The sequence below is a fragment of the Nelusetta ayraudi genome, unplaced genomic scaffold (assembly GCF_046127955.1).
Source record: "Nelusetta ayraudi isolate G7.1 ecotype Tasmania unplaced genomic scaffold, CSIRO-AGI_Nayr_v1 ptg000057l, whole genome shotgun sequence".
NCBI classification, from domain to species: Eukaryota; Metazoa; Chordata; class Actinopteri; order Tetraodontiformes; family Monacanthidae; genus Nelusetta; species Nelusetta ayraudi.
In genome coordinates this window covers 2,884,690-2,899,595 of record NW_027466107.1, presented here as the reverse complement: position 1 = coordinate 2,899,595, position 14,906 = coordinate 2,884,690, and the positions used below count along the sequence as shown (strand labels likewise).

The 14,906-nt window shown below is 48.5% G+C and overlaps 1 protein-coding gene across 6 annotated transcripts in view; it reads left to right on the top strand.

The window, feature by feature from the left end:
* rhbdf1a (rhomboid 5 homolog 1a (Drosophila)) overlaps positions 1-14,906 on the top strand; it is a 32,205-nt gene that overhangs the window by 10,006 nt on the left and 7,293 nt on the right. For 3 of the 6 annotated variants that reach the window (XM_076038685.1, XM_076038681.1, XM_076038679.1), the window contains exons 1-3: positions 9,819-9,865; positions 14,252-14,396; positions 14,518-14,660. In XM_076038685.1, coding sequence (XP_075894800.1) covers positions 9,834-9,865; positions 14,252-14,396; positions 14,518-14,660 — 320 coding nt within the window. In that variant the 5' untranslated portion in view covers positions 9,819-9,833. Of the gene's footprint in view, positions 1-9,818; positions 9,866-14,251; positions 14,397-14,517; positions 14,661-14,906 lie in introns of those variants that run through there. The other 3 variants (XM_076038684.1, XM_076038683.1, XM_076038682.1) reach the window with 1 other exon arrangement.

The following is a 14,906-nucleotide window of genomic DNA, read 5'->3' as shown; positions in this document are numbered from 1 at the left end:
TAATCACGCAGCAGATGATGATGTAGTGGCCTCTCCCAGCGAGCAACGCAGGATTTTACTGCGGCCGTGAAGGCACCGCGTTGCGTCTTTGACCTTTACACTCGTGATTCCCAGAGCAGGGCAGCGACTGTCAACCCCCCCCCCCCCCTCTCAGCCTCAGGCTGTGTCTCCTTGCAAGTCAAGTTGACTGCTTCCCTGAAGGGAGTCGCTGTTCTGTCTGGACAGTTTCAAACGGTCCCACCGACATCACACACCAGGCACCAAACTCCTTCCTGCCGCTTTTTCCAGAAGTGAGGGGCGTGTGTTGGACTCCTCTGCGGCTTGGCTTTTACTGCCTTTTCTTTTTTTCTTTTCTTTCTAGCCAGGAAGAGGTGGATCTCAGGGAGCTTGAATGTTCTTCTTTCCCCCCCCTTCGCCGTTCAACCGAGCGCGCACGTCCTAAAATACAAGCGCTACCGAGGTCAACAAAGCGTGGCCATTGTGCAAGTTTGCTCATTTTTTTCCCCTTCCTTTTTTTTTTTTTTTTTGTTTTGACGGATTGACGTGGCGTTGAGCAAGGCACTGTGTTGGCACTCAGCTGCCTGAACCAGTACAGCAACTTTCCTTCCCCCGGCTCCACTGTTCCCCTGCACCAGCGGTCCTCTCCACGTTTGAATGGAGCTTTGTAACGGCAGGAAAAAATGATGTAAAGCCGTTTTTTAATTCACGGCGCCCAGTCGATCACGCCCAGTGAAGGAGTCGGGTTTGAAACCCTGACATGCGGTTGAGCTCGTTTTGCCAAAAAAAAAAAGAAAAGGACTTGGCAAAGCAAACAAAGAGGAACACAGAAGTTGCCTTCATCTTTAAGACTGTCGAGGTTTTAATTCCAACTTCCGTTTTAATTCCATGCGACAAATTTCACATTCTGCAGGATGTGAGAATCGCTCTGACTTTAACTTTAACGCAGCCTCGTCATTCTTACACCTCCATCAACCAACATCCGTCGTCTCCGGCGTGACAGTGTTTGCCTGCTGTCAAACGGTGAGCACAGTCAGGGCGGTTTGTGCTGTGCGACTTTATTATCTTGGACAAAGAGTCTGTGTGTGTGTTTTCTCCAGCCGAGTCGGGTTCGAAGGAACCCACCATCCACCCCACCCCCCCCGACCCTCCCTCCGCCACTCCTCCTCCCTCCCGGCCAGGCTTGTGACCGTCCCAGAGGACCTGACCCAGCCTTCCCCAGTTTTCCTGTGCCTTTGTCAGGGACTTTTCCACTGATTTCTTGGCCCCAGCTGCATGGCTTCATTCTCTCCCCTTCCCTCCTTCCTGGCCATCACCCTCCCTTCTTTTTTTTTTTTTTTGCTGATCTCCTCGATTCCCTGCCTGGAGACCTTGACTTCCCCCTCGAGGAGCTTCCCAGGAAGCTCCCTGCAGTTCTCTGGGATAATGTTGTGTCAGAGCTTGTAGATTCATGAAGTGAAGTGAGTAACAGCGTCTCCGTATCAGCGTCAGGCCTGATCCTGAGCTAATTTATTCATCGGGTAGCAGACGTACGGCAGCTCGCTGTGTAGGTTGCGCTGGCCCTCGCCCGAGCTGCAGGGGAGTTTGAGACGGCGTGCGTGCGTACGTGCATGAGTGAGCTGATTGTACGCCACCGGCGTGTTTGTTCTTAGCCAGTAGATATTTTACTCTCAAAGCAAACAAGTGGTGTGAGTTTTATTAAACATCCACTGACATTTTGCAATTCACGCGGATGATCGCCAAGACTTCCTGCCAGTCCACAGCCAGCAGACACTATGTACCCAGTGGATGTGGAGGCCGTGTTGGACACTTCCCTTGCACTTCCTGTAGTGTGCCCCTCCGTCCCCTGCACTTCTTTCTCTATTTAAACTCATTTCCTCATTCATGTCCTACATCGTGTTTTTTTTTCTTTCTGAGGGTTCTTCAAATGCAGCACAATCTGTATTTGACTATACAGCCAAATGTCCGGATGGTGTAGCTGTTTATTTGTCCTCTTCTCGGTCTAGTGTGATATATTTCATTTGAAAACCTTAAGCTGTTTGTGTGAGTTTAACACATTACATCACTACAACAATAATAGAATTCTGTTAACAAACATAGACTTTCAGTATTAGCTGCATTGGACGGATGTCAAGAAACAAAAATACTTGCAAAATGACTTTCTTTTTTATTATTACTAATTACTAATTGTGTTTATTGTTGACTTAAATCTGTAACTGTGTGCGGTGTTTTGCAACTTTTCCTGTCGTGTCATCATCTTTATTTTGGGGAAAGAATCGTCGCTAAGACAAAGAAGTTCATTGCAAAGCAAATGTCTGAGAATAAACTCGGAATGAACAGAAATCCTCTTATCTGAAATATGCAATTGTTCAGGCAAATGGTCGTCATATACGGCAAATGATATTCAATCAGAAGAACAATTTGTTGCACAGATGTGAACGTCTTCTCGGATTTCGGCCGTCCGGTCCTGAGTCAGTGCTTTTCAAACTTGTGAATCACGGCCTGTGTGTATGGTAACGCTTGCACAGAAAATGTCACCTCCTCGATGAGCCGCTTCTCATGTGACTTGACGCAGAGTCCTAAATCTCACCTCTCTGAGTCACTGTGTGTCAGTGGCCCACACACGTTAGCAAGCCTCTCCCGCAAGGAACCTTGACCCACATTCTCGTGTCTTTCCATGATTGAGTCTCCTGACGTCGGTCAGACTTTTTGTTGAGCGCGCTGGGAAGAGGAACACAAGCTGGAGCTGTGAACAAGGCCACGTCTGTTGGCTCGACCACTTTATCGACCGCATATCATGACCAGCCAGATCCACTTTGTGACCGTCGGCCTTGGGTTTGCTTTGCGTAGTTTGCTGATGACTATCTGCTTCTTCTTCTCTCGCTTTCATCTGCGTGGCCGCCGCAGAGGAGAGGGATTCAAACACGAGCTTTATTAAAATGACCTGGAGCTTCTTTGCGCAATCAACATTGGCGCGAGCTTGCCCTCAATCTGGAGAAGGTCCTGCAGACCAGATGGTTCACTTAGGTTCACCATTGCTGGCCAACTCACAATTCCATCCCAAGAATGAGTTTTTCCTTGTACCTTTGCGTTTCCATCTGCAAAGCCACAAACAACGTGTTGGGACGCCTCAGTGAGTCATTGCCCAAGTCCCGACCCACACAAGTGACAGGTCTCACAAAATATGTTGTGAAGGGATTAAAACACAAGGCTAAATGCTGGGCCAGCTCAATTGGGAAATAAGTTATTAGGCTGGAGCTTCTTCAAAAGCAAACCAAGACTCAACATGAAAAATAAACAATCTTCTACTTTTGTAAGAAGCAGATAATTGATGTTGTCTTATTACACTGACTCTTGAGGCTGCAGGCCTCAATTGAGATTTCCACCGCCTTCGCTTGGACGTGATGCAGGCTGCGCACACCTACACACGGTCTGCGACGCACGAGCACGTGCACTCCCCCACCCACTTGTGCGCGTCCACACGCGCGCGCTTGAAAATCGATGCGGTCAATAATGTTCACCCAGGCCGAGGGAAGGTCTGGAAATCTTGCGAGGCATTTTTCCAGCATTGCGTGTGAAGGTCGCATCCATCACGAGTGTGTTTTTCCCTCTCTTTTCTCATTTAAGCCGGTGTGCAAAATCAAGCTGCTGAAAAATTTAGAAGAGGGGAAAACCTCAATTAGGGCTAGCTATGAAAAATGATTCAGGCTTTTTTTGAGGCGGTGGTATGTGCACTGTGCACTCTCCAGACATCTGATGTGCTTTAATCAAGTGAGCTTTTATCTTTTACCACAGCCTTGATTTGGGCGTTGCTCCTCTCCTGTTGGTTCCGGTTCAGTTTGGTTTTTGCTTTCAGAAAGATTTAGCAGCGAAGGCCAGCAGCTGCTGTCAACAAGGATAAGCAAACGGAAGGGGCTTTTTTTTTCTTTCTCTCCCTCTCTCTGCTTACTTGCTCAGCGTTCTCTCGTCAGCGTTGAGATCAATGGGAGGGATTTGGTTAATTAATTTTTTTTTCCCGCTCACAAGCAATTTCCTTAAATCCAGTAGAACTGAAGGAGCGTTAATTGCCGCAGTGTCGGTTTAGCGTGAGGCCGGCATGCCGGGAATGACTTCCATGAAGGAGACACATCTGAATCTAACATTAAATTCATATTAGCTGATTGTGCGAACATTATTAAATCTTTGGAGGCCCAACGTGTCGCAGCCAATGGGGGTCTGATGCCATGTAACGAAGAAGAATATAGATTAACAGATGCATTTAGTGACAATAAATTACTCTTGCGCTTCTGATCACTTTTGATAAACAGATAAGCATACACCCTATGAATTTATTGTCTCTTCTCTCATTCTCATGACTATTGACATTGCAGTTTCTCACTGAAGGCATCAAAACTATGTATGAACACACATGGAATTATGGCAGAAACAATAAAAATTTAAAATAACTTAAACACGTTTTATATTTGAATTCTTCAATAGCCACCTTTCATAAAAAAAAGGATATGTAAAGTGTTTTTCTTTGCTGCTAATTACATATATCTTGCTCATTTATTTGATGTCCTCAGTATCTATCTGCCGTCTAGAAAGTTGTAAAGATAAAAAAAGAAAAAATTGCGTGAGAAGGTGTGTCTAAACTTTTGACACAGCTGGCACAAGAAGCACATGAAAATAAGCCGTAATGTGGTTCTGACCATTAGAGACGTATAAATCTCACACACTGGTGCCTCTGAGCTTCAGGCCAGCCACTGGCTGACTTTTTGGAAAATAAAACTGTCAGCCCCGGTTGTGTCCTGCGCTGCATGCTAACACGCCCGGATCCCATTGTGCTGCAAGTACCGGCCACACTTCATCTGCTCTGTTCAATGGACGTGTCAGCCTGGATGTCACACTGTGCTGAGGTCTCACTCTGTGGACGGCTCGCCTCCAGGCCTCCAGGCCTCCAAGCCTCCAGGCCTTCATCCAAAACTGGGCCTTTCATTTTGTTCGGGTGGTGGCGCGGTGGCGCTACGAGCGCTCCCGAGCGTGCATGTGGCTGATGTTGTTTCCGCGGTTGTGTGGACCGGACACACAGAATGCGGCGGTCTTTTGCGAGTGGCGCTTCCTGTCCCCCCCCCTCCGCTGCGCTGCACTTCCTTCCCCTCAGCAGTCGCCGGGTAGAACAAGCAGTAACCCGACCTCCCTCTGTGCTGGTGGTCTCCCACAGAGGATGTGAGATGACATTGTTGATGGCACTCCTTTGTGAGGTATTTTTACCTCCGTTGACAGATTGGGTCGAGAAAAAAAGAGCGGCGACACAAGCGCGCACTGTGGCTTTAATTTAAATTAAAAAAGAAAAATGTATTCTTACAACTTACATCATGTAGCTGGGAAGTTCAGCCCTCAACACTGTTGGCTGTTGCGTGTGCTAATGGAGTTATCTTGTCCTGTGCCTCACTTTAGACAATTACTTCAACTGGGAATTTGCTTAGTGCGCTACTTTTATATGGACGGAGGCATAAAGAAAGTCAGGCTTTTACTCCAGTCTGGGCTGCACAATGTGCGTTGTTCAGGCCACACGGTTCCTTGCCCGACAATGCCGCCTTTTGTTGCCCAGATCGAGGCTGATATCATGGTGGAAACTATTTAGATGGGGATCACATGTTGTTGGAGCACGCACTTTCTGAGATTCTCCTCTTACTCACTTACCCAGAGAATGCCAAACCTCTTTCAGACAATGAGGGGCCTGTTTGTAGTCCGAGGACCCATCGGGGAAGGACCGGGCGCTACAGGAGAGCCGGCTGGGCTCCCTTTATTGTCCAGAGGTGTTTGTTATGAGAGTCAGTCCGAGTTATGGGCAGATGTTTTTCTTCAGGATGGATCAGCTGGCGATCACAACGCTGCTACTTTGTCACAAAGGCCCACTGCTCCTCTTGATTTTCTTTTATTTATAGATTGCAAATATAGATTCAGAAAAATCCAACACAGATGTCTCCTTAATTGACACAAGTCCCCGTTCCTTGCTAAAGGGAACGACTCAGCCTGAGTTTTTAGCTATAAATCTGTAAGATTACCAATTACACACTAAATTACATTTGGGATCTGCTTAAATTCAGATTATTATCATCTGCTTCTCATAATTCAAAGGCTGAATCAGATTAATATAACAAGCCCTCGTCCTGAAAGTCAACGTTAGGGCCCGTCACAAATATGTTTTTTGACCCCGCCGACCGAAGAAACGCTCGGTCGCCGCGGAGGCCTGACGCGTCGCTCCGTCTGTATCTTGTTGCGGCTGCGTCCACCTGCCGTATCGAACATCCACTGCAGCTCCCGGCAAACGGAGGCCTTCCGCATGAAGTCAGGGAGTCAGAGTATCGCTGCCGTCTTGAATTTCGCTAATTGCCCGTGATTGTCATGCTCATACTGTTAGCGCCACAGCGTTGGAGTCATGCAGAGGTGATGAGAGCTTTTTTTCCAATCTTTTTTTTTTTTTACTCCCCTCTCCCCCACCCAGCGGTAGGGAGCGAGCGGGCTTCCTTTAAGGCTGCAGCTGCTGATACCGAGAGGTGAAAGATAAGCTTCCACAGTAAACAAAGAGGTTTGGAAGCTAGCGCCAGGCGCTTATCAACAGCTTTATCCCCCCCGAGCGGCGAAAGCAGTTTCACTGTGAGCTGATTCAACAGGGTGTTACCTGATCTGACTGAAGTCATCGTAGAGTACACACACACACACACACAGCGTCGTCATTATTGTATTAGTAAAGATCCCTAGCTAGTTGTCTCCGCCTGTGCACTATAAATAGCGTCCGCCCAGGGAATGTTTTTTTGTTTTTTTACCGTCAGCCTTTTTTTTTTTTTTTTTTTTAACAAGATTAGAAACACAAACATCTCCAGGCCGAGACACGACGCAGATCTCACAGAATGAGCCTCATTTTTCCACTGAGGCAAAGCCGGCCCCTGTTTAATCTGTTATGAAATTACCCAGGCCTGTTAACAACGCTGAGGAAAGAGGCGCCCAAGCTGGGGGGGGGGGGGGCTCTGCTGGGTGCACGCCAGCTCCAGGTGGCTTTGACGCGTTGAATTATTCACCTGTGCAGTGTGCAAATTAATAATTCAAGTGCTGAATTAGCCGCACATGTATTAAAGTGTCCTGCGGAGGAAGGAGGGAGGACAAACTTTGTGCTAAGCAGGGTGGAGTTCTCCCTCGTAATATCGCACCTTCATGTTCAGGCCATTGTTTGTTATTCTCGCTGTGTGTGTTGTGTTGTCCTACACATTGATTTCCTGTGCAGGATATTGCCTGCACATAGGAGCACTGTGTCCTGGGCTGAAAAAATATATATATAAATAAGACAGAGTTCAATTTTGCAGGACCTGCATTCGCTCGACAATATGAGGCTCTGTAGTCGGAGACAGGAAGCATCACACGCAGTTTTTTGATGTAGAAACCAGATAGGGCTGGTGGAGATTTCTCACACAGAGATAAAGGGACTCATCCACATGGCCTGACGTGCACAGCTCGATTCTGATTGCAGAAAATAATAAGTGAGGGAGGGATCTCGCAGGGGATCTTAAAGAGGATGTTTTTCATGTCGGTCCCCAGACGTACTCTCGCAAAGCTCTAAAAATATAACGCCGGCGCAGAGCCTGCTGTTAGAGGCCATTTTTACTTTCATGAGCTATTCATATCCCTGGCACACAACCTTATCATGAAGTAAACAGACTGCGAGAGAGTCTGGCAGCGGCCGCAGGATTTAAATGTGAAAAGAAAAAAAGTCTATGAGCCCAGACTGGAGGCAAAAAGGTCTCTTTTTTTGGTGTGAAATCCCATTATTGAGTGCTGACAATCTGAGTCACTGGGTCCTTTAGCTGCACCCACCCCACCCCCCACCACCGCCACTCACCCACCGTGGCAGCCAGAGCAGCTCTGCCCGCCTGCCACCCGAGCGAGCTGCGACACTTGATCCCGGGGTCAGCTGCGTCGGATACTTTCTGCTGCGTGTGTGTGTTTTTTTTTCTTTTTTCTTTTTTTTCTACATGTCGTAAGCGCTGGCTTGATGTGACAGCCTGACACATGTCACCGGGGTCACCTCAGATAGTCATCTGGCACTGCTGGAGCTCGGTCGCACTTTACCTCTGTCGTCGTGTCAAGGGTAGACAGAATAGATTGCGGCCCGTGGACCGAAGATTTGCTTGTCGTTTTTTTTCCTAATGGAGCGACTTGAGCTCGGAAGCGTTTGTCAAAAGTCACGTCAGTTCCTCCCTTGGTTGTAATTCTGTATCCAACGTCCAGTCAGGGAGAACTGTGATTAACGTCTGCTCTGCACTGTATGTCATTAGGAACCGTTTTTTGTTCTGTTTCTGTTGGCCGAACACAAAATCTTTGTGGCTTTGTCAGATTCCTAATTGTTCCCGCAGAAACACGATTGGCTACGTGAAGATTTAAAGCTGCCATGTGATTCTAAACTCACCTCGCTAGTGTTCTCTAGTAATGTGCAATCCTTATCCTTCACTTCATGTCCATGATTAACCTTTTGAAAGAAATATGTGGAAATTGGCCCTTTGTGATGTCACAAACTCCACCTTTCCTCTCACAGCTACAAGAAAGCCTTAGTTGTAGCAGTAACAGCATTTTTAATGGGAGGCTGAAAACAGAGGGCTAAATATGCTGTGATATGGATTCTATGAATGAGTTTTCATGCAAGGCCGCTCCAGTGGGACCCTGAGATGGAAAATAGAAGATTTAAAAAAAAAAATAAAAAAAAAGATTTTGACCTGGAACCTTCAAAGTGTTCCTCCCCACCTGAGGAGCCTGGAGCGGCCACATGACACACACGCCTGGATTGTTTCCACGCCACCGTGTTTATGTTTGTGTGTCGCGGTGAATCAGACTGAGTTGCTCTTTCACGCCGGGCGCCCACACCCAGTCACGGGGGACGGCAGTTGTCACGAGTTCTCACTCATCGTTTAGAAATCTTCCCCCACTTCGAGAGAACCGCTGCCGCTGCTGCTGCTGCTACCGCTGCTGCTGCTGCCGCTGCTGCTGCACTCTGGTTGATTTCGCAGTGACCTCATTAGGGCGTCATGTCTGGATGTCACGTCCGCTTGTGTTTGCCAAGAGTGTTTTGTCTTATATTAGCAAGAGAGCCTGAAACGGCCTCGTTTCCCTCGATTGTCTCCAGTCGTGCGCCGCCTCAGCGATGAAAACAAACTTGACAATGGATCGCGGGAGCTCTCGCCAAGTGCGGCGGTGACGAGGCCAATCGTGACACCGCTTCCGGCCTCGGCGCTTAAAGTCGGGTTTGTAGGAAGAACGGCAAGAGAGGTGGGGTGAGGGAGGAGGGGTTGGTCGACCGTGCGCTGGTTTGATCCCATGATGCGACGGTGACTTAACGGACAAGGAAGCAGAAGCAACAGGCAGGATGTGGGAGGATGAAAGCAGGGGAGGGCTGGAGACTTGAGGGTCAGGAAGTGCTGCAGCCTTTAAGAATGAACCATCCGGAGGAACCCCCCCCCCCCCCCCAACCAACACACACACACACACACACACACATAGATTAATGAGGTCATCCGTCGTGCTGTCCCCTGGGTGGAATCAGCCCCCCTGTCCACCGTCCACCTTAGCCATGTCTCCTCTTGACTCCTCGTCCTCCAACAGCCCTCAGTCGGCCTGCTGGAGCTGCTGCTGCTGCTGCTGCTGCTGCTGCTGCGGCTGCTGCTGCTGCTGCCGCTGCTGCTCCTCCTGCGGTGGAGGACACGCTGCCCGGAAACCAGCCGCCCAGCCGGCTCCTGGCCATAATGGTTAGGCTGCGTGCGGTTTCCTGCTGGGCTCGGCTCTCCTCCAGCCAGAGATCCTGAGGAATGCAGCCGCGGCCGTGTTGTGAGATCAGAATGTGAGGAATTATATGTCGGCCGTGGAAGGAGAAACCTTTCAAAGATTTTACGAACAGTGTTGAAATATTTCACAGGAGTCGAGCGGAAAAATGATCTCCTCTGTATGTCTTGTCCAGATACCAATCAGATCTTCAGAGAGCGTGATTTCTGTGAGCGCTCTCATGCTTCAGCCGTTTCTTTTCTGCATCTTCATCTTTCATCGTGGACTCGTTAGCCCTGTGTTTACAGCCTCCATTTGGGTTTTTCTTTCCATTGGAATAACAAACAAGGTGCTCTCAGAACGTCAATACAAACAGCCGGCCTGAGGTGTCTTCACTACCCTGTGAGTGCTATTGGTGCCCTTTGTGACATCGTAAAAGGTCCAAATTTCAAGCTCATGTAATTTTCACCCACACTGAAAAGTGGAGCAAGCAAAAAAACTTGAATTATTAACTTTTCTCATTTCTGGGGCATTTTTTTGGCAGGCTAGAAGGGCAAGTTTTATTTTTGTTGTTAGAAAACATTAGTGAAGCTGAATATTTGCATAAGTGCTTCCGCTCTCACCGTGGAGGCATTTTCACAGAGAAGGAACTGCAGTCCCCCATGATGAATGTGCAACACGAGGCCAAAGCGAAAAAGGAGAATAAAAGGGAGTGTTGTGCAGAGTCAAACAGCGCGAAAGGAATCGGGCTTCGACTTGACACTTTTTTTCCCCTCTCCCTCACCCCTTCTGTTTGACCCCGACACTCACCTGTTCCAGCTGCTGGAAGTCTTCTCATTCAAGCTGGTGCCTTTTCATTTGCATGACTGAAGACCATTACCGAGCGATTCTTTAGCATCATTAAGTGATGGCATGGAAAGGTTCACGTGGCTCAGCCCCGCAGCTGTAAATCGCAGCTCTCTCAGACCGAGAGAGTGTGTGCTGCCCGCTCCCGTCAGCTCCAGGCTGCTCGGCCTGCTGGACATCTCAGCTGCACCTGGAGGGACGCCTGCGTGTCCTCTGTGTTGACGTGTCTGTCTCCCTCTGACTAATCAGGGAGTGGTGGCGCGACTCTCGAGAGGCGACGTTGGCTTGGAATTTAAAAAAAAAAAAGTAAATAACTAAATGTAGGCCTGTGATTCATAAGGATAAGACAACATGTAGCGCTAAACTTAAATCTCCAGAGTGAAGCCTTAGGCGGGCTGCCTCATTAGCAACCTTGACGTCAAAACAAAACCCCCTTTTGAGAAGAAATGGCAGCGGCGAGGAGAATGCACGCGTCTCGCAATCAGCTCGGGGGAATGTAAACACAGTGGGGAACAATTTTACGCTTGAAATTGTTGCCAGACGGCGCGGTACGAGCGCCCGATCACCTTGAGAGCGAGATAAGACGTCACGGCGCTTCAGCCGGGCAGCGGGTCTGGCCGGGTTGATTCTGTTACTCCTCGGAAAAGAACGGTTTCTTTAAAAGCTGATTTTCTTCCTCTCTCTCCGGCTTTACCACGAGCAGATAACAAGCGGTGGCGAGGAGGGCTAATCCTCCAACCTGGGTAATTGCCCAGTGCAGAATCAATCAGCTCCCCTTCCCCAAGGATATCTCCCCGTCTGAGGGACTTTGTTACCGTAAAGAGCCACAGACAAGGATCGGCTTTGACGCCTGTCACATTTGAAAAAGTTCAACCCACTTTCAACTCTTCACGATCCACAGTTGGGAAAACGTAGCTGCCTGGCTGAAAGACGAAATACTTCCCCTTGCTTACGCTATTATGTGCTAAACTTTATCACTCGATACCGTCCGCTAAAACCGCGACGGTCACTGGGGACGTGCAGGTAGCCGGTTTGTTTTGGTCAGCAGGAGGTGCAAACTGCAAAATCTAGGTCACATTCAAAGCACACCGGCCAGAAAAAGATACATCCTCCTCCAGTTGCAGATGCGTTTGAGTCTTGAAAAAGTTATATTGACAATTCTGCGCTAACGCCAACTATCCTGCACTGCGCAGTTATAGCACTGTGGGCTAACAAGGCTAACAATGCTCCGTGGCAACTTGTCGACCCCAGTGTGAGTTCATTTTTAGCTACTAAAGAGAATGCACCATGAATCCCTGTGGTTGCTCCCCACATCTCTCGTCTAACAGAATTCATTCTACTACTTGGCAGCTGAAAGATCTCCAGATCTGAGCTTCTCGACATGAATCTGCTCTGAGTTCTCGCAGGGGTTTTGCCGCGGCCATGTTTGCCGCAGATGTCGCTTTGTAAGAAGTTTGATTGTTAGAGTTAGCATGACACTTTGTTGCACATGGTTTGTCTGTTCTTTAAGGCCCGTCTGCAGGGATTTTTTTTTTTTTTGGCTGCCGGCAAATGTACATAAAGAAGCCATGAAGCAGTAATTGCCCGTGAATGGCATTTGCACTCTCACATGGCGACCACATGCTCGCGAGCGGTGAGGCGGCGGGCGGCTTGATCTGATGAAAGCGTGAGGAAAAAGCACAAGCGGAGGGACAAAAGGCTTGTTTAGTTTTCTGCCATCCGTCCTCCTGGTCGCAGGCAGAGGCATCAACAAAGCGCTCAGGAAAAAACAAAAACAAAGTCAAAGCTGGAAGAGCTGAAGTTTGAGCAATCAGATGTTGTGCGGCGCTCCTCTTGCTTCTCTCTCTCTCTCTCTCTCTCTCTCTCTCTCTCTCTCTGTCTCTCGCCCTTGCCCTCACCAGTCTGTTCCAATCTGCAGCCGCGACGCTAATAATCCCTCCAAACCCCCCTGTCGCTGATCTGCTGTGTATCCAAAGTCCTGCCGTCTGAACTGATGGTGAAAGAAATTAAATTATGGGTGTTCTAGCCTCGGGGAAGTGACAGGGGCGATGGTGCACGGCCAGAGATGCTGGTGGTTTGTACATTTTCTGACTCGCATTTCCCATCCATAGCCAGTGCCGTGATGTCTGTGAGGATTCTCCTTGGTGTGTGTTTTTTTTTTTTTAAAGGAAGATGCAAATATGTTGCAATTGCCCTCATTTCTCTATGTGGTTTCCCACTTTTTAAGAGTCTGTGTTATGCAAAATCCACCGTAGCAAAACTGTGACAAGAGAATGCATAAAGGGCTTTGACTTCTTTGGCTTGCTTCACTTCTCCAAATACATGTTATGAAAACACTGAATTCTGGGAATTGGCCTTTTGTGCCTCACCGATACCTCTCCCCCTTTTTAGCGGGAGGCTGCAAACAGAGAGCTAAACATGCTCGTCTTGCTTTTTGGGTGATCAGTCATGCGAGGCTGCAGCGCCGCAGTGCAGGATGAAAAGCAAAGATCTAAACATGGGCAAGATATGAGACCTTTAATAGTAGCTGACTCGGTACCAGCCAGCTTTGGTCCAGTCTGCCTTGCTAATCTGGTATCACAGTCCAGACAATGTCACTGTAGGTCAGTATTAGAGCCCGACTAAGCCAAAAACCCCTCCGGAGGGGACAGCCAATAAACTTGCTGTAAGTGCACAAATACACCCAGTGTGTTGTTTTTTAAATAATCTGAAATAACCTCGACTATATTTTGGTGGCCCTGCGTCCTGCAGATCTCGCAGTGGCCTGATTGTTCCCAAGTGCCATGGTAACCGTATCAGTGACCTCCTGTGAACCGACCACCGAAGACAAAGTGGACAGTGAGAGTTTGAAGCTGCTTAACCATTAACACACCGGCGATGACCTCCAACGCCCTCCGTCTGTTTTTTCTTTTCCTTCCGTCTTTGCTGAGATCAACCGACGTCGCTTCTCATCGCCGCTCGAGCTAAAACAGAAGCCTGCGGTGCGGAGAAATGCGAAGCAGATGTGACCGCTAGAAAAACGTGGACCTTCTTTTTTTCTCAGGGAGCTCAATGCGCCAGCAGTATGTGACCTTTTGCGACTCTCAAAAAGCTCCAGGATATTCTGGAGCGGAGATTAGTTTTGAGGCGTTGGCCCAGGAACTAATTCAGACAAGATTGAGCAAAGAAAACCGTAGTTAGCAAGGAGGGCAACTGCTGGTGCAAATATAGAGTTGTTATTTTTGCATCTTTTTATCGGCAGATTCATTGAGCAACGCAATTAAATTATTGACCATTAGTGGGGGAAAAAATTGCATAAATATTTCAACACCAATTTTATTTAGACATCAAAATATTAATACGAGTTACCTTTGACCTCAGCGCAAAGTGGTGGCCACTGGTTTCCATACATTTCCGTGTAAGGTGAACTCCTGCTTGGGTCATGGGTGTTATTGTATAGTGTTATCGTAATTTCATCAAACAAAAGAATGTGTGTATAAATTACTTTGCCTGACTCTGGCTACGTCTCCATTTTTAAGGAAATGCCCTTTTTGAAGTCGAAACACCAAACTGCTCACTACATCGTCTTTTTTCCCCCCCGTCCGTTTAATCAGACTCGCACTCTCCTCCACCTCTGCAGCTGGCAGGCCCAGGGTGCGACAGGGAACATGGCTGAACCACGGCGCGAGAGCACCAGCAGCCTGCAGCGGAAGAAACCTCCCTGGCTGCGGCTGGACATTCCCACGGCTCAGATGTCGCTGGACGAGCCTCCCACCTTCGTCCAGGTGACGCTCGGCCTCTCTCTGCGCATTACCTTCTTCCTCCTTTCGCTAACACTCTCCAAGCGTTTGAAATTGCATTGATGCCCCGCCTCATTTCTTTCTTCCCTACTTGCTCTGGGTGCAGCCGGTGAAGAGGCAGGGCTTCCTGCGCAGCATCAGCATGCCGGTGGAGACCACTCACCTGCCGTCGCCGCCCCGGGACTTCTTCTTCGACACCCGGCGGCCCGTCCTGCAGCGCCAGTCGTCCATCACTCAGACCATCAAGAGGTGAGCGCCGCCGGCCACACGCTGCCGCCTGGTATCACTGCAGGATTCACGTGAAGAACTTGCGGGAGTAATTCGAAGCGTTTTGTACTTCGGTGTGACGCTGAAGGATGTCGGCAGGCTTATTCTGGCGTTTCTAACCCTTTGTTTTCCCAAATTGCACGGCTTCCTCTGAAACCTTTATATCTGCCTTTTTTTAATAACTCCCCTAATGTTCTTGATCCTGGTGTGTGAAAAAGAAGAAAATCC